Raw genomic sequence first — 24,008 nt, 5'->3', positions numbered from 1 at the left:
CTCCAGGGGCATTAAGTACATTCACATTACTGTGCAACCTTCGCCAGGGTCCATTCCCAGGGTCCAACGCCATCTGTCATCCCAAACTGAAACCATACCTACTAAGCACTAACTCTCCCCCCGCCCCAAACCCTGGCCACCCCTACACCACTTTCCATTCTAGGCACCTCACGTAAATGGAATCGGACCCTAGTTGTCCTTTGGTGTCTCGCTTCTTTCATGTCTTAGCGTGTCTTCAACTCTCCCCTATGTGCTGGTATACATCACGATTCCATCCCTTGCTAAGGATGAGGAATAATCCACTGTATGTGGCTACCACATTTTGTTTTATGACGTTAGCTTTTAAATCAGACTTTAATGTTTATCATGCCTGAACATCAGAAGGATCAGCCGTTCCTATAATTGAAGGATGTTTACCATCAGAAGAATTAAGAACACCGGACGATACAAGGAAACAAGTTATTTGATTCAGAGAGCCAAACTCTCCACCTGGGGAGAACCCACTAAAATCTAGGTGTCAAGCCAAAGTTTGCAAGAAGGGAGGACACCAGGTGCCGCACACTTGAGGAACACTTAGTGGTCCCCAACTCAGTTGTCTGGGACCAAAGGCACGTGTGTCACTTTGTGTGAGTAATTAAAAATGCCTGCTACAGCAGTCAGGAAGGCACTTGCCTCTGGGGGACCAGGGAATCTTCTGAGCCGAGGGAAATGCTCCGTATCTTGGTCGGGGTGTGGGCCACAGTGATACACATTTGTCACTTGTCAAAACTCATGGACCTGTACATTGCACTGAAATGAAGACCTGTACATTTCACTGGATGTAATTTACTGTATGTAGATTATACCTCGATTTTTTTTTAAAAAAGGAATGAAAAACAGGTTTGCCAGGACCCCTGGCAAGAAGTCACATTAGCCCTAAAGAAATGGAGTAAATGAGAATTCTAGAGACACAGAGGTGGTTCTGCAGCTCATCACTGTTGCTTTTCTGCCTGTCTGCCTCGGGCGCTTCGGTGGGTCACCATTGTCCCTGTGAGTGAGCGTGAGCTCCTTCCTCTTCGCTGCTGAAACACTGGTTTGTTTCGGGGAAGTCTGATAAACACACGGGATGGTCTGCCCAGGCCAGAGAAGCTGCCCTAATCTGGTACACAGCCCCACAGGTGTGTAGCCCGGGTGGCGTAATACCTGAAGGCATGTCCCTCTGTGTGGGAGGAGAGAGCAGACACATGCTGACGACCGGGCAGGCTCCTGAAGAGGGAGGGGAGAAGCACCGTGACCCATTTTCAAGAGAAACAATGGCTCCAAGAGTGCACCGGGGAACCACATTCAAATGTGAGCTCTGGGACGGAGAAGATGCATTCTGACTCCCTCATTTCAGAGCCTGGCTGCCAGAGGCCTTTCTGGTTGCTTCTCCACTGTGCTCAGCTAGACTCACGAAGAGGTGAGAGTTACCTCTTTCTCATTAAGTACAGTTATTTGTTACTCTCGGCCCAGTCCGTCTTTATAAAATGTCAAATTCAGGCCACACAGGGTGGGGGGCCGCCTCGTCCCAGCCACAGAGTATTTCCTGCCAGGCTGTTTAAAAGCACTCGGATCTCAGACAACTTTTTCTTTTTTTCAATCTGCTGCTCTAGATTCCCCACACTGCTACTCCTCGCTATTAAAATGCACGGCCCAGTGGCCAGCAGATCTCCGGATTGCTTACCGCACAGCGGCATTTGGGAGCATACAAAGTTCTTACCGTCTTCAAGGCAGCTCTGAAAACAGAACGGGCCCATGGAAGCCAGATGGTAAATTGGAAAAGAGCAGTCAGAGGCTGAGCTACTTCCCCAGACTTAATGTTATATTTTTAAGAAACTGAGCAGGGATTCTGAAAAGCTTCTCCACGTGGAGAAGCTCATTATCACTTAGTTAGGACAGTAACCTGAAGCGACCTGCTCTCACAGCCGTAAATGCTGAACCTTGAAGCTTCTGGACCCAAACCAGTCCTCTTTGGGTCTCTCACAAAATAAGCTACCTTTACTTCTCATATCCTAGGAAGTCACAGCCACGAGGCCAACTGCGGGCCCTTCCTCTTGTTGGCTCGCCCGGTTCCCTAGGTACAGTCTCATTAACCTGCGGGTAGACATTCTGCCCTTCAGCCATTTCATTCCCCCTAGTGTGCCGGGGGCCTCAGCCTCTCCTTTCCAGTCACTTCGTACCTGCTTTTCCAAGGATTCCCACTTGCTCTCAGTTTCCTCCCAGCCTCGAGTGGGAGTCGGAGTCGGAGTCAGAGTCGGAGTCAGAGTCAGAGTCAGAGTCGGAGTCCGAGGGCCCCCTGCCAGCCGCGGTCTCCATCCAAGCAGAGGCGCAGGAAGTGTGCTGGCGAGCCTGCGTTCCTAGGCGGGCACAGGGGCCTCGGGCCTCCCTATGCTCCCCGATAAGGAGCCACACAGAGCCCCTCCTCCACCCTGAGGCTGGGGACAGTGAGGTCTCCGCACGTCAGGAAGCAGGCTGTGCGACTGCCCCATCTGACAGAAAGGTAATCTTCTACCACTGCCAAAGGTGTTGGACTCTTCGATAGCCCGGCCCATCTAATGATATCAAAATACCATAAAAAATGCAAAACCCAGCAAGAACCTGTGAGCTAACTTACACCAAAAGATACTCTCCCAGCTAAAAACGAACCTTGTCCGTCGGTCCTGGGACCCCAGGACATTTCCTGAACCAGATGTGCAGGTGGTTTCTGATAACTCCCTTGTCTGGGGGAGAAATTACCCCCCCCCCCCCCCGGGGCCCTGACAAATAACCGAGTTGTCTCCCCTCCCAGGATGGACTTTGAAAAGACAACTGACCTCTTTGTCATTTCAATCTTCTTGGTCTTCGGCACCCTGAGTGGTATCTGGTGGGAACAGCAGCTGAATGATCTCCAACCATGGAAATCACAAGAGAAAACAAACAAGAATCCCCGAGTCTATATGGCTTGCTGTGAAGTCTGCCAATTTACCTCTACTGTGACTCTGTGTTCGCCTTTGCAGATGGAGTGCTTCCCTCGTCGGTGACAAGGGCATTTGGAGAAGGGGAGGCAGGGGGTGGGCCCAGCGAGAAGACAGCTATCTCAGAACAGCTGGCACAGCCTTACCGCTTTCTGGGGTGTGTGATCATAAATGGCCCTGTGCAATTACACACACTGACACATCAGTGTCCCTCCATTTGCAAAAGTGGTTCACGTGTGTTTCCTTTACCAGGACCTAAGCAGCAAGGGCAGGGCCACGTCAAAGATGGCAACGCTTCCCTTGTTCAAAGGTCACTGGCTTGACACTGACTCTAGAATGCCTCCAGAACAGACACAACATCAGCACAGGGCAGGAAAGCAAGTGTCCTAAAGGGTATGTGCTTTTTCCCAAAGGAGGCCTCCAAAATGATTTATTCTTCATGTTTCATGAAAATCTCACTAAATGTCAGTTTCTTAGGCCCAGCGCAGATCCGAAGCAAGAAATTAAAAGGTATTCATCATGTATTAGCTATTTTTATTATTTCATTATGTTGTTGTCTTGGTTAGTGCCAAAATCTTCAACTGTTTTGACTATCACCTGTCAGCAGCTACCCCCTGACGGCCCAGCACAATAGGGATCTACAAGACATCAAAAAATATTTCATGACATCCTGAGTACCATATTTATCTAATAAGGTAGACAGATGTGTGATACGTATTTCCAGCAATGATAACTTTTGTACTAAAGAAAGAAAAAGAAAACTAATGATTTATATTTTAAGGGGTAAGCTTCAGTTATCAAAAAAAAAAAATGCACTCATGCAGGCAGCTCACATCCAAATAATGCTGCAGAAAAACAGGGTTTTCCTTATTTTTATTGCATCTCCACAGCAACTCACAGAGTTACAGGTGAGAAAAAAGTACCAGATTGACTTTTCTAAAATGTAAGCATCAGCCAAGTCACTCTGGTATGAGTTTCACAAGGTTCTTTACTCCAACTCACCTAGGACATTAAAGAAGAATGTGTGGCATCTCTCATCTCCCATCCCAACATACCCTGCCCCATGTCAGACAAGGGAGAGTCAGGAGACTCGGAGACCCCATTACTGAGCCCTCACACACACTGAGCTCATCACAGCTGAGAAGGGAGATGGTGCCAGGAACTGTGTTACTCGGGACTCACTGCTTTCAAAGAATGCGATGGATCCCTAGAGAGAGATTTAGATACTGTCTTGATATTTGAAGATGTTGATTATGTTTTGAAGGATATGCTTGGGAAGAAGGATTCTGACAAAGTAGTAGTTAGGCAAGTCATCAAACCAGTCAAGAAATAAAGAAATGGAGAAACCTGCTGCAGGATTAAGCCTCTGTGGTCTAGAAGTAATCCACTTACCTAAGTGCATCAAAGGAATGGGACTTTAAATGTAGATTCACATCCGGAGAGAACTGGGAAACACCAAGGGGGACAGAGTATCAGTTGGCTAAGGCGGTCACAGTGTCCTTGACTAAATATGGACTGCCAGGGAAGAGTGACCTCATTTTCTATGTATGAACCAGAAACTGAAATAGGTACCCAATTACGCCAGGCATAAAACCCAAGGCAGTCAGAAAAACACGTTATCTACTTATTACACAAAGATGCTCACTGAAACTTTATACGGCAAGAAACAAGAAACCTCAGCATTTAAACAAATTGGGGAAGAAGCAGTTGAAGGGGATTAGGAAGTACAGACTTCCAGTTAGAGAGTAAGTCATGGAGATAGAAAGCACAGCCTAGGAAATATAGTCAATAACACTGCAATAACCTTGTATGCTAACGAATGGTGACCACATTCATCACGGTGAGCACTGTGTAAGGTACAGAATTGTCAGATCACTACATTGTACACGTGAAACTAATATAACATTGTATGTCAACAGTTCTTCAATAATAAAAAGTAATAAAAAATAAAAACCATTGCAAAAAAAGTAGGTACTTGATAAGTAATAAAAGAACAAACAAAAAAATAAACAATAGGGAAACATACACAGCAAAGGGAATGACAGCCTGCTTGTATAATCAAATGCTATGCTGCTATTTAAAAGCATACTTAAATACTTGTAAGTGATATGGGAAAAATGCCTCTGGGTTCCGCGAAACATACACATATCTCAATTATGATGAAAAAAATTTGGCAGGAGATATTCAAAATGTTAAAGGAGTTCTTTTCTTTGGAGTGGAATCAGAGGTATTTTTACTTTTTCCCTCCATTTTGAAATACTTAACCAAACTTTCGACAGTTAGCATTTAGTATTTTTATAATTAGAAAACAATGAATGGCATTTTGAAATCTATTCCATTACCATAGAATAGACTGAAGGGAAAAAAATCCCTCCCTCCCCCACAGTTGCTTGGAAACTTGGCTTGAGATTGCCATTTCTGTCTCTAGGTACTTTGCAAAGTGGAACATACAATGGGCAGTTTTATTATTACTTAAGGCAAGCTCTGCCCGGGGGTGGGGGGGGTGGGGGGGGTGGGGGGGTCTCTTCCCTCACTTACAGATCTCGGATAGAGAGTCCTTTCCCAGCAGTGGCCAAAGTCAGACACACACACTTTTTCATTCTTTTACCTCCTGGTCTGGAGTGGGTGGGGGGATGTATTTCCCTACTTAGTAGACAAAAAAGACATTTATTAAACTATTTTTCCTGGGCCTTTCTCTTTTTCCATTTTGTGGTATTAGTAATTTGAGACCCTTATATTGTGAAAGCCTAATGCTAGGTTCCCTCAGTTAGAAAGGACTTAACGTTCCCGTTATGCAACTTACTCTACAATTCTAACAATCCATATACAAAGCTCTTCATTCACACTTAAAAACTTTGGGTCTTTGAATTATTATGAATTATCATACTGGACCCAACCAGATTCAGTGAATCATCTAGGGCAATCAGAAATACCCACAGTTATCATCTTGGTGTGGCAAAGGGAATTACCAGACACTGGGCAGAACACATTTCTTCTCAAGTTTAGAGAACAATTTCAAACTTCTTTACTCCTTTGAAGTCTTCATAATGAAGTTGTATTTAACATTTTAGGTGCCATTAAGTACCCTGAAATAAAGTTCACTTATTTATTCTACATAATTTGGTGAATTCGGCTTTTAAGGAATTCAGGGACTTTGTACCAAGTTTAGTTTTAAGTAGAAATAAAAGTCCTTTGAACATGGTGACAACAGGGACATGTGCAGATACTTTTAAAAAATACATTGTTCAAAATCTATCTTAGCAATCTGCAGTGCTCTAGTGATAAAGACTAAATAATTTCTAAATAATTTTATTGTGAAGTAGCCACTGCTTATCTTCCTCCCTTCTAACCAAAGGCAAAATAAGTTACACTGTTGCTTTATCAATATGAATTATCTGTATAGTTTGGTTCTTCTCCTGTGAACCTCTTGGTCACAATCCCTTTGTTCCTCAGAACCCTTTTTATGACTGTCTTACACCATGAAATTCAAAATTTGACTGCTAAGATTAAGTTTAAGCCCAGGCTGGGAACCAGAAAAGCCAGAAACTTATTCCTAAATTTCTAACAACCCCCCGGGGGGATTTCAGCAGCAGGGGGGCGGGGGGGGGGGGCTGACTGGAGGAGGTGGGGAGCAGGAAGGCCAAGGGCCAGGCAGATGTGGGCTCCAGTCTTGGCTCCTCCCCATAATACCTGCGTGATCTTGCACAAGTGACTCTACTTGCCCCAAATCTCTCAGTCTTTCCACACTTTGTAACATGTGCTAGAAGCACATACCAACTAGTCAGTAAATGGAAACAACTAATAATTTTGATTTTCAATCTGTAAAAAATAGAGATAAAATGATAATTCTAGATTATCATAAAGTGTACTAAGCACCCACAGGGTTCTACAAACACGATTTTACTTTCTGCGATAATGGACTGATTCTCATTGTTTCCTAGGGTGTTTTCATTTACTATTAAAAAGCAGGTTATTCTAGGTCAAGCAGCTTTTCTCCCCCATGTAGGATGTACTCCTCCCTCACAACCCCCCCAAATTACTGCCACCACCAAAATTTAAAATGTGATAACAGGTTTTGCTAACCTTGTTAGAACACTCCATAATATTTGGGTTTCCTCCCTGACTGAGCCATAAAATTATAGGGAAATCTATCTACAACCGAATGTTCATACATCAGGAGGCTTTGGATGAATCACTGCAGGCTTCTTCCTAGCCAGCCCCTCCCCCTCACGCACCGACAGCTCTGAGATAATTTATGAATATGTAATACCTTTACACAATCGCATATGTGCTGTTTATTCAAATTTCAGTGGAATGCTGCATATAGCTGGATTTCCATTTTAAAAGTTCTATCCACATTTTGTTTACAGAAACAGCAAACTGAGACCTTTATAACCATAAAAAAACCCCTCATCTTACATTATCTTTTGTTCCTGACAAGTCAGAGACTTAACAGCTAATGAGATGTTTTATTTTTTTAATTTTGCATTTCTTGTTCATCTCTAGGACATGTGACCCAAGGGCTGCTTTGACCTTTGACCCCTGTGCTCCTGTTACCCCTCTACTGGAGGATGAGTCAATTTTTGAAATATGAAGTCTTGTTCACTCAAGGCAAGGTATAACACACCTGCACACTCCGAAAGAATGGTGGAGATCTACATGCATCCATCTGTCTCGAACATGATTAAAAACCCACATCAAGAGCAAAGTATTTTCTGAGGTCTAATGCAGACCACTTTTGCAGATAGGTTCATTTTCCTCCTCTCTGTTGTGTTTTAAGGCGGTTGGGGTAAAATGCACTTCTATTCTTACCCACAGGTGCCTGGGTCACTCTTCAATTCCTACAGTAATTCTTCTCCTTCAGCTTAAGAAAACGTAAGTTCTGTTCCTCTACCCTTGCACAATTTTGCAAAACAATTATCATCTGATACCAGGTGGCAAAAGAAGGTTTTTGGAAACCTATCATTCCCTCCCCCCCAACTACTCTGACAGACTATCTCCACAACCAGGCAGCCTGTAACCTCATAAACACACCGGCACTTAAGGGATAAGGGCCTCAGACAACACTTGCTGATAAGACATTTGTGCAAAGAGACAACTCTTCCAATACTTTCCGGACGTCGGCTTTGATAATCAGGTTAGCAACATTTTAAGGATGCGTCTGCATTATTAGACCCACTAAGATAAACCGAATGTGTGACTGTTTCTCATGTCTAGTCTCCCTTTTGGGACCTCAGGAGATCTTTTCCCTTACACTAAAATCAAATGCTTAGTTATATCTGCCTGGCACTAAATCAAGACAAATGTGAGGCAGTAGTATGGTATGTTTCAGGTCATTTAATTACGACAAAGAATACTCTCACCTCCACCAGTTATCCCCTATAATTTTCTTTCTCTTATTCCCTCCCTCTCTTGCTCTCACATACACGCTCACTGTCTCTGTTTCTCTCTCTCTCTCTCTCTCTCTCTCTCTCACTCACACACACACACACACACACACACGCTATGACAGCTCAGGGAGAAGGGATCAGGTGAACAGCTCCGGCTTTCTGACCTTTGGGATCACTCCAAGAAAATAAGCCTTAAATAGTAGAAGGTGCAGGTGAGCTTACAGCACTGGACTCATCTAAAATGTGCAGGGCAGTGTAGTAAATTCAGTCCTAGAACCTTTCCACAGATTATACAAAACACCTAAAGTCCCCAGTGCTATGAGAGAAGAGAAGGTGGGCAGAAAGGAGGCGGAGCAGCAGAGATGCCCTGGGGAGACCCTAGGGAGCAAAGTGGCAACAGAAAAAATATAATAGTTCACCGGAGGTCACCGGAGGAAATTAGTTTGCTTACTAGGCAAAGGTCTCTAGACACTATACCTTTGTGAACATTTCTGGGCCAGAAAATTTGAAGTACAAGTAGCTTACAATGGGGGCCAAGCATTAGTGAGCTTACAGAGTTGAATCAAGCAAAAGTTCTGAGTACAGAGAGACAAATCCAAGCAGATACTCATCCGACAGAGCAGTCAAACAGACCCCCTTCTGAAAGGGGGTATTTTAAAAAACAAAAAGTGCACCAACACAGGTGCATTTTTTTATACATATATTCCTTGAAGTCTCTCGATTTTAAGTCAAAGAAATAAGATAGTACAATACCGGGAGTGAGGCTCATCACTGGCTGGGGCCAGTCCCCACACCTGCCTCCTTGACAGGAGGCAAGCCACTGACTCCCACCCCCCATCCTCTCCCTGGCCTTCAAACGCAGCTGCAACCCGCTGGAGGCTCTGCGAAAAAGGTTCCCACAGGCAAAGTGTAGAGTACCAGTGCCCCACTGTTGGGAGAGTCTGCAGCGCTGGGGATTTGCAATGACGCCACATGGAGAGAAACGGGGAGGGGGTGGGGGGGCATGAAAAAGAAACAAGGACGAGAAGGCAACAAACAAAAATGCACCCCCCTGCTTTAGTGGTCCAAAAGGGAAAAAAAAGGTGTGGGGGAGAGAGAAACCCCAAATTAGAGATGGTCAACGGTTGGCTTATCAGGACACATTTGGGTACCCTTAATCCATACCTGGGCAAAAAAAAAAAAAAGAAAGAAGAAAAGAAAAGAAAGAAGAAAATTAGAAGTACCTGGGAAATGAACTTGGACACGTTCTAATACAAAATCTCCCCATCATCGCCATCACCATCACCACCAACACCGCGTAAATAAAAACCAAGCACTTGAGCTATTAGCAACTACATTCTACTTACAGACCTGACGTTTACATAATAACAAATTACATAATACTCCTGCTGTGCACTAAAAACCCTTCTATAGGTGAAGCTCTAAACCCTCTGGTCTTTTAACATTTTCCAGAGAAAGCTGGAAAAGTCGGCTGAATAACTGGGGGGAGGGGGAGATGGAGTGCTGGAAAAGTCATCCTTGACAAGCTGCAAGCCCCACCAAATGCTCCCGGATAAAAAGGGACTCGGAGCAGGTGACTCCCCGCGGCTTTCATCCCCTGGCGCCCGGGTGTCTAAGGCCAAGGCAGAGCGAGCCCGGCGCGGGGCGCAGGGCGCGGGGTTCAGGGCGGAACTGCCCGGGCCGGGCGAGGGGCGCGGCCGGGGCTTACCTGCTCCCCGAAGTCGATGGCTATGTTGGTGATGCCCAGGGGCACCAGGAACCGGATCAGGGGCCAGTAGTGCGTGAGCGCCGGGAATTTCACCATAGTCCCCGCCGTGGGCTGACCCCACACACATCTGCCGCCGCGAGGGGACTCTGCCGGGAGGCGCGGGGCGAGTGGGCCGAGCGGGGGCGCGGGCGGACGGAGGCCGCGTCCGGCGGGGCCTCGGGGCGGCGGCGGCGGCTCCTCCTCGCGGCTGCGGCGCCCTCTCCAAGCGCGGCTGCTCTAGCAGGAGATCCGCAAGCTCAAGTCCATCCCTGCTGCCCTCCCACACAACAAAGATCTGCCGGGAAAAAAAAGAGGAGGGACAGCGGCGGCGGCGGCGGCAGCAGAAGGTTCTGCTGACAGCGGCTCCATTATAAGCGCTCTGGGGCCCGGAAATAAATAAATAACCGCGCGCACGAGGCGCCGCCGCCGCCGCCGCCGCCGTGCGGAGGAAATCAGGGGCGGGCGCGGAGGCGCGGACACCGCCGGCGGCCCCGGGGGCGGGCGGGCGGCGGGCTGGGGAGGGGCCGGGCCGGCCGGGCGGGCGGCGCCCTCCTTTCCTCCGCCGCCGCCTGCGCTCGGCGCGGCCGCGGGGGGCGCTGCGCACGCACAGGCCGCGGGGCCGCCGCCGCCTCCGCGGCTCCCGAGGCCGCGCGGGCTGGGACTCGCTGCGGTGCCCGGGCCGGCCGCGGAGCGGCGGGAGGGCGCCGCGGGGAGCTGAGGGCCGGGGGCGCCGAACCGCTGGAGGCCTCGGGGACGCCCGGGTTCAGGCAACCGGGCCCTGTCGCCCGCCCCGCGGGGCCCGGGTCCGGCGTCCCCTCGCCGTCCCGGGAGCGACCGGGGCGTGTGCGAGCCTGGCAGCCGGGGGACGTGAGCGCGGACGCGCGGGGCGGGATCCAGGCGCGCGGGGCTGCGAAGGAGCGGGAGCCCCCGGCTGTCCCCGGCGAGCGCCGCGCGCACTCCGTCCCCCGGGGGCCGCCTCGGGCGGGCGGAGACGGACCGAGGACGCCCCTCCCGGGCTGGGGCTGGGGCTGGGGGGCCTGCTTCGGGCCCACCTGGGAACGGGGGGCCGGGAGAGAGAGGGAGAGACGCTCCGGAAGGCGGGGGAGGGGGGAGCGCAGAGACAGAGCAACGGTCGCAGCGAAGGGGGCATCGCTCTCGGGGTGTCCCAGGGGAAAAGGCGCCGAGGGCCGCGGGGACCGCTCCCTGCACCCGCCCAGGCCGGGCCCGCCGTCCTTGGGGAGCGCTGGGACCTGCCTCCCGCCGTTTGCTAACGTGAGCCCAGATCCTCCCCAGTGCACCGCCGTTTTAAACCCACCGCAAACTCGAAAAGTCTGTCTCTTTTAGATAAACAAGGGGAAAGAAGAAAGAAAACACGGTTTTTTATTATACGGTGCCCCAGTGACTTCAGGGCAAAGACTAGCCGTGCCGAGGGTTTTCCCTAAAACTTAAGGCGAGCTTGACAGCCAAGCCAGCATCCGTGTGCGCCAGGGCACGAGGACAGCGGGTGGAGGCCCCGGGAGGGAGGAGTGCCGCATGCAGGCAGGGCTTCGTGGGAAACCTCTGTCCCTTCGGCTAAATGTTGTCCTGAACCAAAAACTGCTCGCAGAAAATAGTTTATTAAAAGGAAGCGGGGGAAAGCGCCTCCTGTGCAGGGTCGGCTTCACGGGCTTATGACCCGTGTCGCCGCAGCGAAAGTCCCAGCGTTTGGAAGACTTGTATTGGTTTATCCGACACTGTTGCCCTCTTGAAATTTCTAATTTTGGAAAGAGAGCCCATCCTGCTCAGATGATTTTACACTCCCCCCCCCCACATCGCATGATTCTTTTAAAGTTTAATTAGCATAATGAATTAAAGTAATCTATTGTTAAAAGCCCTAAAGTAATTTTGCAGCTAGGAATGAACCCATTACCTCACATGTAGCTTTGTAAAGCTGGTGCTCATAGCAAGCTAGACACCTCAACTTTCTGGTTTCAGGCATTTCACAATGTATTTGTAAGGATCAAATGTTTTCCATATTTTATGCCGTTTAAGAGACCTTTTAAAATTCCACACGGTCCACACAAGGCCTTGAGAAAGAGGAAGATAATTCACCCTGTAGCTCTGATGTAACCTCAAATGACATTCCCTATAATTAAAATGAAAATTTGGTAATTATTTATTGTGTTACCTGGTGTCAAGTAATATTTTCTAAAAGACTTCCCAGAAAAACAGGAAGTACTTGTGACAGGACTCTTCTCTATGACAAGTTCCCAAAAGGTGTGTTTTAATATAGTCAAATCTTATTTAATATATACCAAGAGAGCTTGTTATTTAAAGGAATTCTCTGGGAAGGAGTTCTTTTCTAAAGCAAATATCACCTTACGGTTACTCTAGGTTTCCCTGGGCTCGTTTTACTCAAAGCAATCTAATTACAGTGACCTTTGTCTGGAATGTGGGGTTGATGAGGTCTTCGATCAATACTCATCAAGTCCAGTTTGCTTTGGCTGGTCTCTGGACAAGGACCCGCCACGTCGCTGCCGGTGCTGCTGCTGGCCCATGTACACACACAGCTTCCATCTTCCGGAGGAATGGTGAGAAAGTTCCAGTGAATCAATGAAAGGCCGCCATCCTCGTTTGAGTATTCTGAAAGTGTATTTCTCCAATGAGTGATTGAATAGTGTCATCTTTGATTACGGCAAAGAGCACTTTTTAGATTGGAGAGGCCTCCAAATTTAATTCACATAGTGGCAATATGGAAGTTAAGGGGACATCTGATTATTTTTTTCTGTCAAAGACTCAAAGTCAGAGAACTGATTTCAAAGGGGGGTTTTGGGCCTCTCTTTTGCTTCCTCTTTTTAACTTGGTTGTTGTTTGAAAAGATAAGTCCAGAGAAACAAGTGATGATAATGAATGGGGAGTTTTCTAAATTACACAGAACCCAGAAGAGATCACAAAGTCATTTACACTGGATTCAGAGGGTTATCTTTCAAAGGGTACAGCTTTGTCTTCAATTTATAGCGTTTTTGATCAAAGGACATTGCAAGATTTATAGACTCTAAAAGTGTGAGGAAAGAATATATACATAGAAGAAAATGCTGGAAGAAAATGCTGCACTATTAACTGTGTTTAGGTACAGTTGCATAGTATTATTAATTTCTTTTTATACTTTTCTATATTTAACATAATGGCCATATAGCAGCTTATTAAAAAAAAGTTTTAAAACATATTTATGAAATGTCACCAGAAGTACAAGTGGACATTAATAATCAGAGCATGGGAAAAGTTACTCTTCACGGAAACAATTTTATAAACGACCAGCTATATGCCATTGTGTTGGTGTTTAAAATTATTAAAATTATTAACTCCAATTTTTGAAGAAAAAGTTACATGTGTGCCTCATTTCTTTTTTTTCTGGAATTGGTCTCAAATGATTATGCACAAGTTACCCCTATATCTGTTGCAAAGGACAGAATAAAAGGTCATGTTTAAAATCATCCAGTTCTCTAACTCTGCAACTCGGATTTCCTTAATTGGAGGAGCCCACTGGCAGCAGATGGGAATTGTAGTCATGGACGGGGTCTGGAAGAAGGTGTCAAAAAGATTTGTGAAAGACTGACTTTATAGTGTTATGTACACACTATAATTATCCTCTCTTGTGTATTTAGTGTACCAATTTATTTAACAGATAGTTCTAGTGGAAGATTTAGTCCTGGATATTGGTGTCTTTTTTTGGATATTGGTGTTTTGAAATGAGCAGGAAGCCCCCTCCCCTCATAGACTAGCTATAAATTCAATCCTTATAGTTCTACATCTGAGCCTCATACAATTTTAAGCCATGGCTCATTGGGCGTGGCGTGGGGAAGCCTCAGATTTCTAGACTATTTAACTGTGTTCGTATGAATATTGTTCTATTTGATGAAGTCATGATTTCTGCCCAGATCCAAGCTTCCAGAGAGCAGGAAGACAAGTTGTCTACTTCCCCCCAAGCTGCATGTTTTGCTTTTGTGGTCTCTGTGTCATTCCAGGCTAAGCCTTGTAACAATCTGACTGGGCCAATGATCAAAGCCAGTTTTTGTACTCTCAACACATCCCAACAATGGGAGGTAGGAGGTGAGTGACATGGGTAAATGGTCCAGAAATGGAATATTTGCTATAGATAAACTAGAATTAGCTAGTCATATTCTGCTAGGAGTTTCAGTTCTCACTTTTAATGATTTCTTTAATATTTTTAAAGGGACCACACAGATGCTTCCAAAATGTTGAACCGCGAGAAGGAATAGAGAGTTTCTCTAACATGCTGATATCGATATGGTCTGCAGACTATTTCGGTAAGTGAGAAGAACTGTAAAATGGCATGCTATTTTGGGGGGAAGGGAGGTAGAATGGGAGAGAAATAGGAATATGGTTGTGCATGTATCCATGTATTTGCTTATATTTGTGAAGAAGACACACTGGAAATATAATCCAAAAATTATTCAAGTGCTTATCCATGGGGAAAGAGCGAGCCCAGGGTCAAATAGGGATGGAAGAAGGAATTCTCTGAATGTATTTTGTAATCTAATTTTGGCTTTGGAAACATTCATGTTTCAAATGATGAAAACAGAAAAATAAAGCAAAAGAAGACGATTATAGGCAGAAGACGTATACGTGTCATGCATTTTTTTGTTTTTGTTTTTTCCTCTTTTATTCTGAGGAAAGTATTTGAGACAGCTTTAATCAGAGCACAGATATATGCCTTATCCGGACATAATGCCCTTTTACATTTTATTTTTATAAAAAAATTTTTTTTCCTATAATTGCTAGAGAATGAAACATATGGGGAACCTCTTGCCGGGTCAGTTTTTTAACCTGATGGCCTTGTGTATTGATAACTAACTTTGTGTCTGAAAAATGACTAAAAAACCAAGAGTAAGCTTTGAGATGGATTCTGCTTATGCCACTCAAAAATACCACCACCACTAGCCCCTGACCTTCAGGATTCTGGAAGCAGGCTACTTTATAGAGGTGAGCACATGATGGTTTGCTGACTTGTATTTGACTCATCATGGTGACACACAAAGGATACAGGCTCTGCAAACCTTAGGTCAGGTAATTCCTAATGAATTGAATGGAATGGAGATGTAACTGAGATTAAAATACAGCAACTTTTGGACGGTCCTGTGTCAGGCTTCCAGCTCTGTGGGGAGTCTGCTTCTCCCTCTCAACTTCTCCACTCTCATGCCCTCTCTCTCTCAAATAAATTAATAAATCTTTAAAAAATAAAAAATAAAAAAATCTTTAAAAAATAAAAAAAAGTCTTTAAAAAATAACAACTTCTTGTAACCGCTTTTCCTCTCTTTAACTTCTGCATTCTTGTTTTTAATTAATCTCTGCGCCCAGCGTGGGGCTCAAACTCACAACTCCAAGATCAAGAGTTGCAAGCTGTACTGACTGAGGCAGGTGTCCCTGCTGTTGCTTGTTTTTTGTTTTTTTTTTTTTAATGACCAGAATAGCATAAAATGCATATTATTAAAATAGTTAATAAGGTTAAATTTTTATTCTTGCTACCTATGCAAGGTCAAAAGTCTGTTTTTTTTTAAAAAGCCATTTTAACATATCATGTGTTTCACAAAGATTTCCTGTGTAATTCCAGCTCACTTTGATATTTTCTTTTCTACTTATTATAGAGAGCTGCATCTTTCACTTTCTAATATGTGTCTGATATCTACCACAAAATATTGAATTTCCTGAGATTAGGAACTATTTAAAATACTACCATCTTCTTTCACTTCCCATGTCTCCCCACCACTCCTGGGACAATGACAGATACTAAGTAATGTGTTTTGAATTGAATTTTCTAAAAGTGTTTTTATGTTTAATCTCCAAGTTTAGTCTCCAAGGGTATAAATCCTTTCCGTTGTATAGTTAGTAGTGACTGGACATCCTTAGCATGTTGATAATATGGAGAAATCAGATTTTGTCACTTCTCAGACTTTACTATCCCAGAGAAGAGGCAGACAATAGTTCTATTGTTACTGCATTTTAATTGAGTCTCTTAATTTGACTAATTAAGGTATTAATTAATCAAATTCATAGCACAGTGTTACCTTCACATCAAGTAGCTAGGTTATCCCTGAATTCCTACATCCCCCTCAGATCATTTTTATATTTGAAAAGGTGCTTGATTTCAAAATGATATCCTGCAACACTAAATAATTTCTCTTGTGACTCCATAGATTTAGTGGTTGGACAAGGTAGTAATGAAACCAGTGCTATTTGAATCTCTATGTAGATTGGCTCACTTTGTTTTAATCCATTCAGCAACCTCTTTGGAGTGCCTACTGTGTGCCAGACATGGTGCGAGGTACCGGCTATGTAGTATTGAACAGAAAAACACCATCTTCCTCAAACTGAAAACAACGTGAGATGTCTTCTCTCTCTGCTGCTCCAACTCAAAGCCGTACTGAAGGTGCCAACCAATGCAATCAGTCAAGAAGAGATAAAAGGTAGACACACTGGAAAGAAAAAGTATTTTTAAATTTGCAGATGATGAGATAGTTCAGATAGAAAACCTCAGAGATTTTTTTTTTTAAGATTTTATCTATTTGAGAGAGAGAGAGAGAGAGAGAGCCAGCACACCAGCAGGAGGAGGGGCAGGCTCAGCTGAGCAGGGAGCCTGAAGACATGGGGCTCAATCCCAGGACCCTGAGATCATGACCTGAGCCAAATTCAAGAGTCGGATGCCCAATCGATTGAGCCACCCGGGTGCCCCAACAGTCTTTAGCTTTTATTTACAATAATTGGTCTATGCATTAGCTTCCTGAGAGTGCTATAACAAAGGACCACAATGTAGTCTCTCAAAGATCTGGGTGGTAGAAATCCAACATCAAGGTTATGGGCTGTGAACGCTTCCTTGGTATCTTCTGGGAAAGAATCCTTTTTTGTGCCTTTTTACAATTATTAATTATTTTTATTAACATATAATGTATTATTTGCCCCATGAGTACAGGTCTGTGAATCGTCAGACTTACACACTTCACAGCACTCACCATATCACATACCTTCCCCGATGTCCATAACCCAGCCACCCTCTCCAGACCCCTCCCTCCCCCCAGCAACCCTCAGTTTGTTTTGTGAGGTTAAAAGTCTCTTACGGTTTGTCTCCCTCCCGATCCCATCTTGTTTTATTTTTTCCTTCCCTACCCCCCAAACCCCCCACCCTGCCTCTCAAATTCTTCATGTCAGGGAGATCATATGATAATTGTCTTTCTCTGATTGACTTATTTCGCTTAGCATAATACCCTCTAGTTCCATCCATGTCATTGCAAATGGCAAGATTTGGGGGCTTTTTGGATGGCTGCAGAGTATTCCATTGTATATATACACCACATCTTCTTTATCCATTCATCTGCTGATAGACATCTATGTTCTTTCCGTAGTTTGGCTATTGTGGACATTGCTACTACAAACATTCGGGTGCGTGTGCCCCCCCCCCCCCTTTTAAAAGATTTTATTTCTTTTTGAGAGAGAAAGTGAGCATGCGAGAGAGACCATGAGCAGGAGGGAGGATCGGTGGTGAGGGAGAGAGAAAATTCTCAAGCAGACTCCCTTCCCTGCTGAGCACGGAACCCCAGGCAGGCCTCCATCCCAGGATCCTGACTGAGATCATGACCTGAGCCAAAGACCGACGCTTAACTGACTGAGCCACTCAGGCGCCCAACCTCAGAGATACTGTAAGAAAGCTACTAGAACTATGACATGAGCTTAGCAAGGTCACAGGATACAAAGGCATTTACAATCCTCAATTGTGTTTATATATACTAGCAGTGAAAAATTAGCAGCTGAAATTTAAAAACCATCACTGACAACAGTATTAAAATTCATGAAACATTTAGGGATACATCTAATAAAAAATGTTGAAAACTATAAAACATCAGGAGTTCAAAAGAGACCTAACTAAATGGAGACGTGTGATAGATTAATGGACCAGAAAGCATTGGTAAGGTATCAGTGCTCCCCAAAGTGGTCTACAGATTACACAGAATCCCAGTCAGATCCTTTGGAAAAAGAAAAGGCACAGGACTGAGGCCAGCCAAAGCAACTCTGAAGGAGAACAGAACTGGAGGACCCAAACTACCTGATTTCAAGACTTACTGAAAAGCCACCATAATCACCCCAGTGTGCCTTAGGTGAAACACACAAAGCAATGGAGTAAAGTAAAGAATCAGAAATAGACCCTCATACACACAGTCAATTGATTTTTCACAGAAATGGCAAGGTAATTAAATGGAGATGGAATAATATTTTCAGCAAGCATTGCTGGGACAAAATAATGACCTGTGAGCCATACTTCATGGCATGAAGTCAATTTAATAAAAATAAGTAAAATTAAGTAAACATAGATCAAAGATTCAATATAATAACCACAATACTTCTAGATAAACACTTAGGAGAAAATCTTTGTGACCATAGGTTAGGCAAAGATTTCTTAGACACAACATCGAAAGTGCAAACCACATAGAGAAACATTCATAAATTAAACTTCACAATTCAAAAACTTCTGCTCTTCCAAAGCTCTTGTTAAGAAAAGTAAGAAGAGGGGCGCCTGGATGGCTCTGTCAGTTAAATGGCTGCCTTTGGCTTGGGTTGTGGTCCCAGGCTCCTGGGATTGAGTCCCTCACTGGGCTCCCTGCTCAGTGGAGAGCCTGCTTCTCTCTCTTCCTCTGCTTGCTGCTCTGCCTACTGTATCTACTACTCTATCTCCCTGTCAAATAAATAAATAAAATCTTAAAAAAAAAAAAAGTAAGAAGACTAGCCATGGATTGGGAAGAAATATTAACAAAATACATATCTGATAAAGGGGTGGTATCAAGAATGTAAGTATCTTTTCAAAACATAGTAATAGAAATACAAATAACTCAAAGTCATGTGTCTTCATAAACATATGAAAGGACTCTCACCTTTGTTACTTATAAGGGAAATGTGCCTTAACATGACCAAACACCTACTAGAATGGCTAAAATGTAAAATTAGGGCAAAAGCACCCAAGAGCTAGGGAGGTTATGGAGCAAAAGGAACTCACATACATCATGTTGGGAGTGCAAAACGGTACAGTCACTTTGGAAAATGGTTTGACAGTTTCTCATAAACTCAAATATACACTTACCAAACAGCCCAACAATTCCACTCCCGGGTATTTACCCAAGAGAAATGAAAACATATGTTCACAAAAAGACCTGCATGCAAGTGTTTATAGCAACTTATTCGTGATGACCCAAACCTGGAAGCAACCCAAAAAACCATGAACTGATGAATGGTTAAACAAGCTGTGATATATCCATACTGTGAAATCCTACTCCCAATAAATAAACCAGGCTACTGAAACACAGTACGGTTGAATCTCAAGAGGAGTAACTCAGAATGATACCCTCTCACATACCCTACCAAAAACATAAACTGTAGGGACAGAAATTGAACCAGTTGCCGGAGCCCGGGGGTGTGGTGGGAGAGCTTAAAGGATCCATTACAAAGTAGTGCAAGAAAACTTTCTGGGTGATAAAAATATTTTACATTTTGACTTTGGTTGTGGTTATACAACTCCTAGAACTGTCTACCTAAGAAGGGTGAAATCTCGATATATATATATTTAAATTACATCTTTACAAACCGACTTTTTAAAATAGGCTCCATGCGCAGCCTGGACCCCAACGCAGGGCCTGAACTCATGACCCTGAGATCAAGACCTGAGTGGAGATGGAGAGTTGGAGGCCGGGTGGCTCAGTTGGTTGAGCATGGGGCTCTTGATTTCAGTTTAGGTCAAGATCTCAGGGTGCTGAGATGGAGCGCAGTATTGTGCTCTGCACTCAGAGCAGAGCCTGCTTGAGGATTCTCTCTCCCTCTCCCTCGCCCCTCCCACACTCTCTCAAATAGATAAGTAAATCTTGAAACAACAACAACAACAACAACCAAAAACAAGTCAGACACTTAATCAGCTGAGTTGCCCAGGTGCTGCAGTATAAACCTACTTTAAATAAAACATATGAGCACATTTAAACAAAATAAAATAAAACAATCCCTTCCTTTGCAGAAGAGCTGTTAATCAAATAAGCACACAAATAAATATACAATTGCATGGCATTCAACAATACAGCTGGCCATCTCCTATCATAAAGAAGGGCTGGATAAGGAAGTTTACAATTTATGTTTAAATACTAAATCAACCCAGTTAATTTGCTTTAGAATTTGCGCAGGGTCTTCTATCTGCTATACTACTAACAGTAGCTAATATTTATGGCCATTTTTCCAAATGCCGGTTGCTGCGCTAGATTCTTTATACATATCATCTCATTTAATCCTCAAAGTAATTCTATGAATTTGCTACTTTTACCACCACCCCACCCCACCTTTTTTATTATTATTATTATTATTTTGCAGTGGAAGCATAAACACAAAGGTTAAGTAAGCAAATTTCTAAGGTCTCACAACTAATAATCAAAGGGGTTGGTGCTCAACGCACATTTACCTGACTGAAAGCCCTTGACCCCCATGCCAGGGCTTCATGATGGGGTGTGCTTAAAATGCAGAGTCTTTGCCCTTCTGCAGAGACTGGGACTCAGCCTGAAGAGTGGGATCAGCCTGCAGGCTTCATTCACAATCCCCCAGGACATGCTGGCGTATCCACCCCTAACCGACGGTCTGAATGGCTAGTAGAGTTTCGAGGACCATGAAGATTTAGAATCACAAAACAGCGAGGCTGGACAGCATTTTAGAAATTATTTCGTTCAACTGTGTATCCAGCGCTTTTGTTTACAAGAGACTGGAGAAAGCAATGGGCTCCAGGAAGGAGAGCAGTGGTGCTGGGAGTGTCTCAGAAACGGGGACATGAAGGATAGCCTGGGAGAGGAGACAGCGGAAGGGGAGTCAAGGTCACCAGCTAGAGCGCTGACCGGGAAGAGGGGGCTGACTTGGTAATAACTTCCCGCTGGCCTCTCTCTGGTGCTGCATTATTAGCAAAGTACTTTTTACATAAATTACATTCATTTGTCACAATGAACTTATGATAAGGCATATTAGTTGTTTTCCTTTGGAAATAAGAGAGACTGCCTTACGCTAGTCTAAGGCTACCAGCAGGACTCTCTCCATTTCTCAATCACTATTCCTCTTCTCTGTCTTCCTTCTCCCCTCTCTCCCTCCCATCTTCCCTTCCTTCTCTCTCTGCTGTCCTCCTCTGCCTTGCTGGTGCAGATCGTGAGTGGAAAATGTCCATCCACAACTCATGGGCTTAGGTGTCAGGTCTCTTTTGCTCCCAGGTCTATGATTCCAAAGAATGGTCCCTCCATGGGCCAGGTTGGTCAGCTGTCCATCCTGATTCAATGAGATGAGTCGGGGCATGGGATCCTCTTGTCCACAACGATCCCTGGGAGCTCCAGAGAGGAGAGCCGGCAGACGACAGGTATCTAGCACATGGCCCTCTGCCCCTTGGTTAGGTTACATACATACACATATCACCCATATCTACAAGTTTTTAAAGACGTCTCTGCCTTACAAGGTCTAATTATTCTTGTTAAAACTGCAAATGTACATTCTTTTCAACAGACGGCAACTCAAGGTAATGCTCAGCCACTCTATAGAACAGAGGTTCACAGTTCATAGATCGTCTCACCTTTTGCCATATAAGGGGATGTCCTCAGGTTCCAGGGATTAGGTGTCCTGAGATGCCATTTCTTAGCCTATCACAAGTGACTTCATTCCAAAACAGTGCAGTTAATTTTAATGATACATTTTTGACCTAATGTATCCGAAATATTGCTGTCAGACATGTAATCAATATAAAAATATCAACGATTTATTTTACACTCTTTTGTCCTGCTAAGCTTTCCAATTCCAGTGCATATGCCCAAGCTCCCTATTCTCTCTGCATCCGGTGGGGAAGAGCTCTTGGGCCGGGGTACAGCTGCACACAATCAGGGGTCATGCTCCAGCACAGGGACCCCATTGGGCTCTTGTTTTACAGGGGAAGAGTGACTTTGGGAACTAGACATCCCTGGAGCACTGACCCAAGGGCCCTCTGTCCCATACCCGGAGACCTTGTGTGTGTCTTGTCACAGGGGAAGCTGAATCTGGGTGCAGCCCTGTTTTCTGCACGTGAGAACATCCTAGCAGGGCTGAGTCCTTGGCTCTACGACTTCATTGTCAGGAAATGGAAATGTCAGGGAAGCACCCCTGGTTGTTCACTGGGGAGTCCTCCCTGTCTGCACAGCTGAAAATGGCGACCCAGGATTAGGTCTCCCTGATTCCAAAGCCAGTTCTCCCAGCCACTCTTCTCTTCCGCTCCTGCTGGCTTGACCATAATCATGCAGGGTTCGAGCCGGGGCCACCTCCCAAGGTGGGCTGAGCAAGGGGGTTGCTTAAGAAGGCAGCCCCAAATTGGACTGAGGTAGGACAGCAGGCAGGCAGGGCCGGGATCCCTGGTGGGGCAGGGATTGGGACACTCCAGGGTGTGGTCCCTGTGGCCGAGGTAAAGAATGGAGCTTCTGGAGACACCCACTTGGCCTGGCCCAAAGTGGAGGCGGTGGCTGGGGCAGCTCACAGAGAAACTTGTTTTGGACGAAGGTGAACTGCTAAGTTGTTTGTTTTTTGATGAACTGTCCCACCCAAGAATGTTCCAGTCATGTCTTAAAAGGCTTAGCCCCCCCACAGGTCTGGTTTTCCTGAGTCAGTGATTTTGTCTCCTTCTGTCTAAGAATCCTGCCAGTTTGTCTCCCCAAGAGTGTTTTGTTGGCGGACTGGGGCTCAAGTGGCTCTGGATAGAGACTGAGTCTCCATAGCCTTTGGTTAGTAATTTTCCAATTCCTTCCAGCGCTGGGGCCTCAGGTGGGCATCTGACCTGAGCATAACAGTAACGAACCCCATCAGCTCCAGTCGCTGGGGTGTCTGCCCAAAACAGGTATCCGTGACAGGCCTTATCTTGGGATGGCTTGGCCGCCTACCAGCCCAGGGTTGCTGCTTGCTGGAGACTCCACCCAGAAGGAAAGGATGTCTTTTTCCCAGTGGTTTCCAAGGACTTTGCCCAGCATTCATACGGCGTGTGTACAGGGATCCGCTGCATGTGTGCTCACCTTTCCTGGACGTGTCCATGCAGAACATGTGGCCCAGAACTCAGAGTGTGCAGATGAGTAACAAGTGAGATTTGATGTAGATCTGTTGTATGACAGCTTCCAACGCAAAATGTGGGACAAGTTCATTGGGTTTGTTTTCCCAGGGTTTCTCGGACTCTTTCCCACAAAATTCAGTATATTTAAATTTGTCAAGTCCCCCGACAGCCCTAATGTCATTAAAGGTAAAATTGATTGTGTTTTCTGAACCCCAAATCCTGTTTGTGGCTACTTTTCAAAGTCAGTCTGATAGGTGTAATTTGGAGGCAGAAATACTGAAGTGTTAGCCGGTCTATAAAAACAACAGTATACACATGATTGGGATATGAGCTGTCTAAGCCACATTTAGGGCCCTTGATGGTTCTTCCTAAAGATAGTTAAGTCCAATCCTCTTCATCCCATATGTATGTGACAGCAGCAAACTCTGAGATAGGTGAGCCAAAGACATTCTTTCTGGCTGGCGTAATCCCCTTGTCTTCCTTTTGACGGTGGAGAGGCTTGGGCACGGCGGTGGGAGATCTACAAAGATGAAGGGCCAGGAGGAAAGGCAGGGTGTGGAAAGGAGCTAGACAAATAATAATTAGTAATAAAACAACAGGCACAGCAGGAGGTAGTATTTTTCAATCACACACCTTGTGCCATGGAAGGCTTGGAGTTTTGTACTAGTACCTCATACATTCATTCATTCATTTATTCATTCATCCCTTTATTCAATCTCTCAACAGTTATTAACATATCAAGCAACATTCTGGGTGCCAAGGATCTAGGAAGGAATGCTCCAAATTCA

General features: G+C 45.0%; 1 protein-coding gene and 1 long non-coding RNA gene across 3 annotated transcripts in view; one reads left to right on the top strand and one right to left on the bottom strand.

Moving 5' to 3' along the window:
• Nucleotides 1-10,565, bottom strand: part of ANKH (ANKH inorganic pyrophosphate transport regulator) — a 128,078-nt gene extending 117,513 nt beyond the window's left edge. The window contains exon 1 of the mRNA XM_032337734.1: nucleotides 10,071-10,565. Coding sequence (XP_032193625.1) covers nucleotides 10,071-10,166 — 96 coding nt within the window. The 5' untranslated portion in view covers nucleotides 10,167-10,565. The remainder of the gene's footprint in view (nucleotides 1-10,070) is intronic.
• Nucleotides 10,566-10,793: 228 nt separating this feature from the next.
• The window catches only part of LOC116587059, an 85,110-nt gene continuing 71,895 nt past the window's right edge, over nucleotides 10,794-24,008 (top strand). For both annotated transcript variants that reach the window (XR_004284284.1, XR_004284285.1), the window contains exons 1-2: nucleotides 10,794-14,198; nucleotides 14,323-14,416. This is a non-coding gene — a long non-coding RNA (uncharacterized LOC116587059). The remainder of the gene's footprint in view (nucleotides 14,199-14,322; nucleotides 14,417-24,008) is intronic.

This window comes from Mustela erminea, chromosome 3 (genome assembly GCF_009829155.1).
Source record: "Mustela erminea isolate mMusErm1 chromosome 3, mMusErm1.Pri, whole genome shotgun sequence".
NCBI classification, from domain to species: Eukaryota; Metazoa; Chordata; class Mammalia; order Carnivora; family Mustelidae; genus Mustela; species Mustela erminea.
This window is presented reverse-complemented; position numbering and strand designations above follow the sequence as displayed.